The sequence below is a fragment of the Natator depressus genome, chromosome 22 (assembly GCF_965152275.1).
Source record: "Natator depressus isolate rNatDep1 chromosome 22, rNatDep2.hap1, whole genome shotgun sequence".
Lineage (NCBI taxonomy): Eukaryota > Metazoa > Chordata > Testudines > Cheloniidae > Natator > Natator depressus.
In genome coordinates, this window is record NC_134255.1 from 14,315,556 (window position 1) to 14,327,513 (window position 11,958).

The window sequence follows — 11,958 nt, forward strand, 5'->3', positions numbered from 1 at the left end:
GAGTATTCATGCATTAGCACCTCCTGCTGGGCACTTCACAGAGCAGCAGTGGTATGGTTACAAAGGGGGTGCAGATCTCACCTTCCTAGCCAGCATTAAAACATAAGAGTGAAACAGGGCCCAAGAATGAGGCCGTAGGGTAAGCAGGAGGGTCTAGTCTAGTTTGGCAATCAGGGCAGGGAGACTCATGAACCAAGAGTCCGATGAAGTGAGCTGTAGCTCACGAAAGCTTATGCTCAAATAAATTGGTTAGTCTCTAAGGTGCCACTAGTACTCCTTTTCTTTTTATGAACCAAGAGGATGCCCAGGATTTGATGCCTGGAGACCCTCAATATCCTTAAGGAGAAGTCTCTACTTCTCCTTTGTGATTCAACATAAGTGAAGCCAAACCAAAGAAATGACAGCTGCAGATAAGGAATTGTGCTGTGTAGCAATGGCTGAAAACTGTGAAAGGAAAGAGGAAGTGTGATCAAGATGGTACAGCAGGTGACGGGGAGTCAGAACTCCTGGGTTATATTCCTTCTCCCAGAGGGAGTGTGGTGTAATAGTTAGGAGAGTGAACTGGGAGTTCAGGGCTCCCATGTTCTGTTCTCTGCACTGCTGCTGATTGCTGTGAAATTTCAGGCAAATCACTTTGCCCCTCTGTCCTATGGCTATCATAACACTTACCTACTTCACAGGAGGAATGTGATGCTTAATTAATTGACATTAGTGAAGCATTTTAAGGTGCTTGATTCACAGATGCGACTGAGGCTAAGTATTATTATTACACAAAGGGTATAATGGTATAATGCCGGTCAGCGCCTGCAGGGCTGAATCCTGCCTGACACAGGGAGGAGGGACACAAGGACAGCACCTTCAGTTGCTCCCTTCCCCAAGTTTTTTTCTAATAACAACCTATAAGCAGCTTCCCAGGGGTTCCCTGGGGAGCCAGGCTGGGCTCTCGGCTCCAGATCCAGCCAGAGGCATGCGCAGCAGACAACAAAACATGTGAAGAGAGAAAAGTTACCTCTGAGAATCCCGTCTCTAGCCAGCTGGGTGTCCTTAGGAAGGGGGATCTCAGCAGGAAAGGACTGAGAGCACCCGAGGTAGGGAACAGCTCAGACTCTGAGAGATGCTCTCCGAAGCTCTGGTCAAAGATTCGTGTTGGTGTCAAGAAGGAAAACAGGGGTCTGCGGATCAAGGGATGGTGAATGGCGATATCCATCTGTGTTTATCTGGGAGAAGAGTAAGAATTTATGTGCAGCAGAGTTCTTCAAGGACTGGTGTGCCAGGGCTTTTTATACCCACTGCCGTCCAGGCCTCGCCCCCCTGCTGAACTCTCTGGAAGGGTGATGTCAGGAGTTTTATTATCCCCGCTCTCCGTCTGCTCCATTCAGCAGTGGCCAGTCAATTATCTAGGGGATTTGAATGCTCTGCTAAGGAGGAGGGGGAAAAAAAGCCTAGTGGGTCAGCAAGAATCAGAGCTGCCCAGCCCCGCACCCCCACGCACTGTTTATCTGTAGAGTCCCCAGGCTTGGCTGATGTTCCCAGCTGCTTCAGATGCCAGGAGGATCAATGCAGCTCCTATCTTTGGCTCACACAGAAAGTGACAAGGGCCCGTTGTCTTCATCGTGTTTGGAATCTGGTTCCTGAAGTTACACATGAGCCTAGAGATGGCTCTGCCGATCCTTACAGAAGAGCAGCTGCAGGCCTGCTTTAGTCACAGGACTTAAACAGTCAGAAAAACGCTGTTAGATCACTCTGTCCCTCCCAACCTCCCGCACAGCTGGTGATGATCTATGTCTGTCCTGACCCCTCCCGCCTGTACAGGTCTTCCCCTCCTGACATCCTCACACGCCACCTGGTGCGTGACTGTCCGTCCTGACCCCCCTCCCTCCCAGCTGGTGAGCGTCTGTCTGCCCCAGCCTGCCCCTCCCACCAGCCAGTACAGATCTGTTACCCCTCGTGTATTAACGGGTTTTTTAGTTTTGTCTCTATTTTGCAAACCAGGAATAAAAGTCAGATTTGAATCTAAAATGTTGATCATCCTCTCAGCAGTTTTTACTTACTGGCCTCTTCCCTTCTCTCTCTCACCCCACTGGGGGGTGGGGGGCAGCTACAGGACACAGGCAAGACACCCACAGGGTGGAGGGGCAGGCAGCAGGGCAAAATGTATGTGTGAACCTTCAACAGCTGCTGCTCTGTGCCTGTTCTAAGGGCGAACAGAGGATCTCAGCCCCCCTGCATATGTCAGCCCAGCACCTTTGTCTTTTCCCCAGTGCTAAAGCCAGTTGAATGGAGATTTGGAGAAAGGTGAGAGCTCAGCACAGTCGAGGTATGAGTTCAGACTGACCTGTTACATAAATGGCACCACCTGTATTGGGAGAGCGTTTAAAATGCTATTAATGCACCACCATGCTCCCCAGACATGCAAGCTGTGCTTCTATCTATCGGCTCCAAAGCACTGACAATCTAAGGAACACTTATTGGATGAAAGGCGCTGTAGAGGAGCCCGTTATTATTCCTAATAGTGATAAGCCATCTTCACAGACAGGTTCCAGGAGACACTCCTCCTGCAATCTCTGTGCTTCCCCAGGGGAGATGGAATCTCATGAGTTTTAGCCAGCAGCAGCTGTCAAGAGCACAGTGGAGGGAAGACCAACGCCACACCCAAGGGCCCTGCTGTTCCCTCTTCCTTCTTTGTGTTACTGACTCCATGGTGTGCATGCAGCTGCTCAGGATGGATGCTGGGAATTAATGTGCAGCACCCAAAGAAACTCCCACAGTGAGACCTGGCTATGTCACAGCTGTGTGCCAGCTAGCCAGCAGAGCCACTGTGCCCGGAAGCACTGAGTCCTGAAGGAACAAGGAGAAGTGCTGCCTGGGCCCTGAGCTGAGACAGGATCCTTTCTCCTGTGCAGAGCTGGGCTCTGATCCTGCTTAGTTCACAAGTGAAGAGAGGGTGGAAGGGGACCTTCCAGAGCCGGAACATCTCAGAGAGCAACAAGAGTGAGAATCCAGCCCTGCCACTGCCTCCCTATGGATCTGCTGCTGCCCCTCAAGCCTGACCTGCAGAAGCCCTTGAAGTGCCAGTCCTGAGCAAATCACCAGTTACCTTGTCCCATGCATGTGTTTCTGCTAGTACCTAACCCAGGTCTGCATCCAAGTTTTCTGGTGCATTACCCCTGCTCACCCCGGAGTTGAGCCTTATTTGTATTCATAGCGCTGCTGGGAATAAAAAGTGACTCATATAAGCCACTGGGTTAAATTTAACACTGAGTGAGTCTGATTACTAAGGATAATCGAGAAACATGCAGTGATGGTATGAGTGCAGCTGCCCGTCATCTTGCCAGCTGCCGCCAAGCCTGACAGCAATGCTGTATTTCTGGTTTCATTCCTTTCTGTTTGGGTGTCACACTTATTCCTTCCTCTTCCCCTTCTTTCAATGGGTGTGGCTCATGTATGCATGCTGGCACCTCCCCAAAGGCACTGCTGGGAACTTTCTCCTGACAGTGCCCTGCCTCTGGTCTGCACACTTGTGCTCCGATGGGTTGGCCACCAGACTGCTCCATAGAGACACTCGGATCTCCGTCGGTAAATCCCAAGGGAAGAGCGTCCTTCCGTTACAACTGAAAGGGTTCTGCTGGGTGAGCTGGGGGCTCTCCACCAACACATCTCATGTGGGCAGGGACAGGTAGAGCCCTGGGTAGCTTGACAACTCTTTGGGGCGGGGACTGTGGTTTTGTTCTGTGTTTGTACAGCGTCTAGCACAGTGGGGTCTTGGCCAAAGACTGGGGCGCCTAGATAATCATATTAATAGGGAACAGGCAGCCCTGCCTATGAACTTCACTGGCTCCAATTCTGCGCTCACCTATTGCAACTGATGTAAATTCCATTGACTTTAGGTGACAGCAGAATTACACCTGCTCTCTCTGACTTATAAGTGAGTGGAGACCATGCCCCCACCCAGTGCTATTTCCTGTGCTTGGGGCTGACCCACGGGGGGGGGGGGGGGGAGTTTCCCTCACAGCTCCAGGGTCTAGCTACCACTGTGCCGGGTGGGTAGGTTGCTGTCAATCCCGCAGCTCTTGGCAAGGGGGGCAGCAGGTACAGGGGACAGCTACAGCCCAGGCTGTAAGTGTCTCCTTGGATTGCATATCATGGAAACAAGAAAGATGTGACACTGGTGCTTTGGAGACTTGGAGCCTTCAAGGCAGCTCTAGTTTCAGAGCACAAGGATCTTATGTGGGGACCAACCCATTCAGGACTTTAAAAACGGATCTGGGACAAATCCAGCCCCCAAATAACTAAGGCCTGTCTGTCGTAGGCATTTCCACTGCATCCATCTCTGTGACACTGAAACCCTGACACTAGAGTAAGGCCAGGGATCATTTTAGCCCATTAGTTTTTAGAGGCTCATTTTCAAGTGGGCAGGGGGTGGGGGTGGAGTTGGGGGAAGTGTTCAGACTATTTAGCACATGCACACAGAACTTTACACCCACTGAGTGATGAAGACTCAATCCTGGCTAGTGGCTGCTCAGCACCTCTGGAAATCTGGCTCCCTTAGATTTTGTTAAACAGAGAATGATTCATGAGGAAGTGAATTGGAGAAGAGCCTTTCTACTTCCCACAAAATGCCCCGTGTCCCAGCACAGTTCTAAACTCCAGGCTAATCAAGCCCAGGTGGAGGCTAGAACATTTGTTGCAACAATGTATCACTTTTTATTTAAACTTTTAGCCAATAAGAACACAACAGCCTGTTTGGATTCCAGTCAAGATGTGTGTTGTATGTGAGGGTACTGGACAAAAAAGTAACACTATGTAAAGCATCTCCCAGCATTAGCTAATTAATCCTCGTCGGGTGGAGGGGTAGGCACGTGGGCAGTGTTAACCCCATTTTGCAGATGGGAAGGGCACAGCACAATGCGGGGAAAGGCCACAGAACACATCATTGGTCAGAGATGGGATCAGAGCTCAGGAGGTGCTAGCACCTAGCCCTGATTCAGCACCTAGCACATGCCCGCCCCTTAGTGAAAACCCCATGTAACTCTGCCTAGGCTGTGCCTCCATTCTCTCACCTTCCCTTGAGCCCCCTTCAGCCTATGCCTCCCAGTTCCAGTCCTGCAGACTCCCCCATTCCACTTCACTGCCCGGTTGCCCCAGCACATCCAGTACCCTGGAGCAGGGAATCCTAGCCCTTTGGCTTTCCATCAATCATGACAACACATTTCATTTTCTGGAGCCTTAAACTTAGCCACCCAATAGCCGCAGCCCCTCCCTGTCTGCAGACTGTGGCTAGATCCCCAGCAGGAATGCAGTGAGGCGCTTTCCAAAACCTTTTGTAGTGATAAACACCCATTTTTTCATGGTTTGTGTGTAAAAAAACATCTTCTGTATTTTCCACAGTATGCATCCGATGAAGTGAGCTGTAGCTCACGAAAGCTTATGCTCAAATAAATTGGTTAGTCTCTAAGGTGCCACAAGTACTCCTTTTCTTTTTGCGAATACAGACTAACACGGCTGTTACTCTGAAACCCCCTGGCTAAGTGTCCCTGGGCCTGTGTGTCTATTTTGGTCGGTATCTTTATCACACACACCTCCCTATGGAATTCACCCGATTAAAACTTTACAATCTGCAGCCTTCTCACTCTCAGAGGCAGCGAGCACGCTGAAGGTTCCTTCCCTGTCAGACCATGGCTGAGCGGACGGTCCCCCATGCCTACCCCATGAGCACGGAGTATGAGTTCGCCAACCCCAGCAAGATCTATGATCAGAACTTTGGGGAAGGTAAGAAAGAGGCCGCGCTCCCATCTGGCTTCACTTTTGCTCTCTCCTAGTGCAGGAGACTGTCTGGAGTGCATCCCTTGGGACATCACCTCCTGCAGACGCATAGGTGCTGGAACTATGGGTGCTGGGGGTGCTACCGCACCCCCTGCCTTGAAGTGGTTTCTCTTATATACAGAGTTTACAGTTTGGTTCAATGGCTCTCAGCACCCCCCACTATACAATTTGTTCCAGCCCCCCTGCATAGACACATAAGCAGCTGCAGTGGGGGGACTGGAATCATCCAGAAAGCTAATGGGGGGCCCAGGACAGGTCAAGGGGCATCAGGAGACGCCTCCAGAATAATTAGGAACCATCATGCTCTTGATCTTTCTCCTAGTTCCCTCCCTTCATGGCTGCATGTTTCATTCCCGCTTTCCTTGCCCTTCCCTCCCTTTTTATTATTCATGCACAAACAGCACATGGGGAGCAAAATCCTCCCCTTTGATCCGGACTGCTGGTGGGGCCCCTGCTGCCATCAACAGCCAATCCACGTGGCAAAGCCCATGCCAAAGAGGTCATGAAGACGCTGTGTAGATACCAGAGAAGGGTCTTGCTCTTTTATTGCAAAGAGTTGCCTGAAAATTATTAGGAAAAATTGGTTCTCTCCTTAATTAGCTGAAAGACTGTTTAGCCAGCAAGCTCTCTGCCCCTTGCCTGGTGCAGCGGCTGCTGCAGACCTTAGCAGCAGGGGAAGCTCTCCTAGCCCACTGCCCAGGACAGGCTGTGGTGGAATCTGAGTGGCAGGCGTCGGATTAAGGAGCTTTTGAAAAGAGCTGCTGCCGGTGGGAGATTTTGCATCCCCAGTCAGCGCAGTGAAAAGCTGAGCTGGTGGGTTCTGGACAAAGCCAGAGCAGCAGCAGCCAGAGGGGAAAGAATGCAGGAGGCAGCAGAACCATTCACCAGGCTCCAAGTGCTAGCACAACAGTGTGAAAAGGCCAAAGCCCCAAGAAAAGCCTGATGTCAGTGTCACACAAAGGGCTTTAGTTCTTCATGCCAGTATCTCTGCATTCAGCGTTTTCCATGTCCAGCTCTGGCTGTGGGCTCCTCTCCTCATCGCACCCACCCCACCCATCACCTATTCTCTCTCGCTCCTAGCTCAGACCCCCAGATGGATGTCAGCCCCGGCAGAGCTGATGGGTGCAGCTGGTGTGTGGCATGGGGTGGCACTCAGTGGGCTGCATGCAGCATTTCAGTGACACCTGGGGAGGCTAAGCTAGTGACTCAGTTCCCATTGTACAACAGAAGTGGTGGGTTTGCACAGAGCCCACACAGCTGCCTGCCAAGTCCCAGACTCTGCCAGTCCTGCTAACATTCCCCTTTGCCTATCTTGGTCTCATTGTTGCTCTTCTCCATCCCAGGATGCGAAGCGACCCTCTGCTCCTCATTCTGTCTCTTTCAGGTGTGTCCCCTGCAGAGATTTTAGCCCCCACTTTGTATCATGGGTACTACATCAGACCCCGGATCAACAAGCAGCTGGACCGAGGGATCTCCGAGATCAACCTCAATGAGCACAAATTCCAGGTGTTTCTGGACGTCTGCCACTTCCTGCCTGACGAGATCGCCGTCCGCACAGTGGACAACCTGCTAGAGGTGACAGCTCAGCACTCCCAGAAAGCTGACCGCCATGGCTTCATCTCCCGGGAATTCACCAGGACATACATCCTCCCACTGGATGTCGACCCCCTGCGAGTTAAAGCCACGCTGTCCCATGACGGCATCTTGAGTGTAGAGGCTCCCCGAACTGGGGGGGAAGTGGAGGCCAGAATCAAGGATGTGAAAATAACTCACCAAGAACAGCCAGTGGGGATGGGAGAAAACCTGGATAAGGGGAAGGGACAGGCTGAGCCCTAAAGCACCCTGGGGCTGTGCTTCAGCTGGGGGGATATGTGATTGTGCCAGACCCCTATTTCTCGCCACCGGTGCTTGGCTTTGGGGGAAGACCACTGGCTGGAAAAGCGGTGGTGGAGTTGAAGAAAAAGAGTGCGTGGCGGGGGGGGGGGGGCATACCTGAAGCCTTTTCCCAGTTGAAGCACTGCCCAGAAGAAGGTAGTACATGCTGCCATCGCTACTCTGTTATCTAGAAATAACAGGGGTCACCTCCTGCCATAAACTGCTGTGCTGTGTTGCTGTGGGCTGTTAACCAGCTGCTGTGTTCCACCCCAGAGGGGGCTGCATTTCAAAGGTGGGTGGAGTAATCCAGTGCATAGTTTTTAAACCTCTCACGAAAATTTGTGGAGAGCTTTGGGGGTGGAAGGGCTGTAACTATGTAAAACAACAATAATTCTTAAAAGGAATGAGGAATAAATCTAGCTCTGATCTCGCATTTGCTTTGAATTTCAATTGCTCACATCATAGTTATTCTGCAGTGAAGAATCTGGACAATGCCTTAGCCTCTCTTGATGCAGTGAACCAGGAAATTGTTCTGGGCAGCATATTTTATGGCACCAGATTATTAAGAGTTCATTCAGAGTTCATCTGTGAAACCAATATCAGTGCCAACCCTGAGAGTGACTAACCGCAGGGGATCACCCTTATGGCAGATGGGTGCACTTTGCAACCATTGTGCCAGTCCCCCTTGGATTCCCGGAATAGTTCTGATGCTATAGCCCAGGGGTGGCCGAATTTACTGGCCCTCCAAGCCGCATACGACAGTCTTCAGAAGTTTGAGAGCTGGGACACATCTGCTGGGAGCCAGGGCTCAGGGCTTCAGCCCCACTCCTGCTGAAGCCCCCAGCCCCAGCAGGTGTGCCCTGCAGGGCTGAAGCCCCAAGACCCCTCCTTCCTGCTGGACAGAAGCCCCTACCCCCACCACCCCACTTCAAGGTAGAGGTCACGAGCTCCCCCCCACCTCTGTCTGGTAGGCGAAGAATGGAGTGGGTGGGGGGCTTGTGAGTCGCACTTTAACAGTAAAAGAGCCACACGTGGCTCGCGAGTCTACAGTTTGGTCACCCCTGCTATAGCCCTTGCAGGAAGTTTCAGGGATGTAATAGCTTCTGGTACATAGGTACAGACTGAAAGATGCCAGGGGATCATTGTCAAAAAAACACACTCATCTTCAGGGCTGGCTTTAGGGGTTCTGCTGACCTAGGCAACCTGGCCAATGCACTCCTATGCCCGACTTGCTTCAGTTTTGGGAAGTTTTGCCCATTCAGATAAAGTCCCATCCTGTATCCTTTGAGGGAAGTGAGCCGTGAATGTTTCAAGGTCCTGTACAATGTTGAAGACACAGAGCTCAGTTCAACTGCTCAGTGGAATTATATCAGGGATGAATCTGGCCCTAAGTCCCCCTTCCGTAACCAAGTCCTTGATCAACCCGATGCTACAGGGCACTGTGGGAAAGTCCCCTTACTCTGATGATGTCAGAAGGGGGATTGTGTGTGTTATACAGTCTGCTGCAGCTACTGCCTGGGCTAGCTGTGGGGAGTCAACAGATGGGAAACTCATTCCTCTTCTGAGCCAAGTAAGGCAGTGAGGTGCTGTGTCATTGACCAAATATGGGGTCTCTGGCACATCCTGATGTGGGGATACAAGTCCTTCCCTGGCGTGGCAGAGAGTGAAGGTTCCAAGACACCAACTGAGAGAGCTGGAGGATTTGTAAGTCCCTCCTTTGCATTCCTTCTTAGGGCCTGATTCTCAGTTACACTAAGGCCCCAGTGCAGTGATCTGGAAAAATAAATGGGGCCGGGAATGGCACCCTATGAATTCCTCTGTGTGGAGGGACTTCAAGCAGGGCATAAGGACTGTTCCCATCTGCCAGGCAAGTCCAGAGTCTTGCTGGAATGCACTGGTTCCTAGAGTCATACTGAGCTATGGGAATGAAATTCGGAGTGGCCTTAAGGCTGCTATAACTTACAGTGGGCCCTCACCAGCCTCAGAATACAGAGAGTGCAAAGGTGGTAGCTTGCTAATCTATACCTGCTCCAAGTTCAGGGAGGGTCACTGAGAATCAGTTTTGGTCTTTATGGTTTAGGAACACCCATTCTCAGTGCAGTGGGGCTGGACGGTTGCTCACCGGTTCTGATCTGCAGCCCTGATTGTCAGTGGCTGAGTGTTGCTACCGTCTGCTGAATGGCCTACGTGATTTGGGTTGGGAGGGTCTCAGTCCAGTTCCTGGTGGGCTGATCCTCCCATCCCAAAAACCAACCAGCACCACTGGCACTAACTATCCACCTGCCTGTCACTCCCAGCAGACAGGCCACGGAAGCAATAATGAACCATGGACCTTGCCTTCACAGGTGCTCTCTCCAGGGCAGGTTTGATGTGCATTGACAGGGAAGTGTGTGGGAAACTCACCCTGCTGCTTCCTTTGTGGTGGTACCTGCTTTATGTATAGAGGACTTTGATTCCTCGCCTTTCACTTCTCTCCGGGGAGTGGTGTGTAACAGGATTCGTGCTTGCATAGACAGGATGCTCTGGTGAAACTGCATGGGTGGAAAGCCTGCTGGAACAGCTCACAGGATCACAGCTGTTTGATGATCTCAGGGGACTCAGATTAACGCTGGACAATCTGTGTCTAATTCCTTTTTCTTTCATTTCTTCTCTGCTGAGATGGTGGAGCCCTCTGGTGAATCTGACCTGAGCCCTTCAGCCATAACGGGCTTTTCCTTGGCTTAGATCCATCATCTTCAGTACTAATGGAAAAAAGTAAAGGTCCCCTGCATTTAATGGAGATACCCACATCAGGGCATTTGGGTATGGCAAAGACATATATTGGGTTAGGTACAATAAAGACATTAGTACAGAATGAAATGCTCATATACCGTGGTGATGAGCATTGTATAAAACCCAAGACTGGTCGCCAGATGTACAAGGGCTTGTTAAAAACCATGATCAGTGCAGAGGGTATTTACTGTATACTTTCCACGCCAGTCAGTTTAAAAGAGAAATATCATGAAGCCCTATTATTGAGGTGTTTTCTGGCTTCTGGCTAGCCCCCAAGACTTGATGGCTCCTCCATTAAAAAAATAATTTTATCTTCTGCAATTTTAGTTTAAACTCAGATTCCACAGCTCTAGAAAAAGAAACCTCACAACTCTCCCATCTTGGGGGGGGGGGGGTGTGGTGTGTGTAAGCAAGGCGGGTAAGCAACAAAACCTCACAATGCCATCCCACCAGAATGACAGGGGAAGCCTCTGTAGTGACCTGAGAATCTAGTGACCTCCATTAACAGGGAAGCAGAATGAAACCCACAAATTGTCTCTGATGCAGCATAAAGTGCAGGTTGCATAGAGTGAAGCAGCTCTGTGATAAAAGGGGCTTTGCTCTAATGGGGCTGGGTTGCATTTTTCACTAGAGGTGGAACCAATTCTCCTTCCAAAGGAGAAGTTACTGAAAAAGTTCTGAGCTAATTTTTTGTACACACAATGCTAGATCGTTCTGTGTCTGCAGAATGACTGGGGCACCAAGGTGTTACCGCAGTACAAATAATAAATACAACAATAATAATAATGGATAATTCTGTTCCCCCTCTCTCTTTTCTAGCTCTAATGGACAGGATTTAGTTCTCTGTTTCTGGGTGCCAGCAGCCCTCTCCAATGCCAATTTCACTCCTGGTTACAAAGCCAGATTCCATTCCAAGTGTCTCAGACCATGCTAAAACAACTGCCCTGAGCGCTGATGCTGGGAGGTAAGGCTGACACTGACTGGTGTGAAGCAGCTGATCATGTCTGTGGACTCTTGCTACCTAAGCACAAAATAGCACAATTGCATTGCTAAGCTTGAGTGCCGGAACCCAGGCTCCCTTTTATTCCTGCAGACAGAGGATAAAAAGGGAACGCGGAGTGGCAGCCAAATGCTTCCCGGAGCTGCCAATGTTTTCAATGGCTTTCTGTTTCTCTGGTGGAACTCAAACCAACAGCCCCAGTGTTTGTCCAGGGGGGCTGATGGAAGCAGATTCTCAACCAGGTTTTTTTGTTTTTCCATAAGGCAACAAAGCCTGAGTTAACTCTGAAATAAAAACAGACTCGCTGACTAAACAAACAGAAGGATCAGTGTCTGTGGCATGCTCAGAGACCCACAAAGTCTGTGACTGCTGACAAGAAATGAGCAAGCAGCTGAGTGCTACTCAGCCACTGGGACATTGGTCGCCTCAGAAAACAGCCATGCTGGGCTTCAGGATTCAGTCTGGTTTTCCTGCTTTCACCAGTCAGA

General features: G+C 50.6%; 2 protein-coding genes across 2 annotated transcripts in view; one reads left to right on the forward strand and one right to left on the reverse strand.

Annotated features, from left to right (window-relative positions):
• The window catches only part of CRYAB (crystallin alpha B), a 6,780-nt gene extending 5,473 nt beyond the window's left edge, over positions 1-1,307 (reverse strand). Inside the window, exon 1 of the mRNA XM_074936922.1 lies at positions 1,010-1,307. Within this exon, the coding sequence (XP_074793023.1) occupies positions 1,010-1,207 (198 nt within the window). The 5' untranslated portion in view covers positions 1,208-1,307. The remainder of the gene's footprint in view (positions 1-1,009) is intronic.
• The window catches only part of HSPB2 (heat shock protein family B (small) member 2), an 18,019-nt gene extending 9,895 nt beyond the window's left edge, over positions 1-8,124 (forward strand). Inside the window, exons 2-3 of the mRNA XM_074936921.1 lie at positions 5,622-5,769; positions 7,208-8,124. Coding sequence (XP_074793022.1) covers positions 5,676-5,769; positions 7,208-7,659 — 546 coding nt within the window. The 5' untranslated portion in view covers positions 5,622-5,675 and the 3' untranslated portion in view covers positions 7,660-8,124. The remainder of the gene's footprint in view (positions 1-5,621; positions 5,770-7,207) is intronic.
• The last annotated feature ends 3,834 nt before the right edge of the window (positions 8,125-11,958 follow it).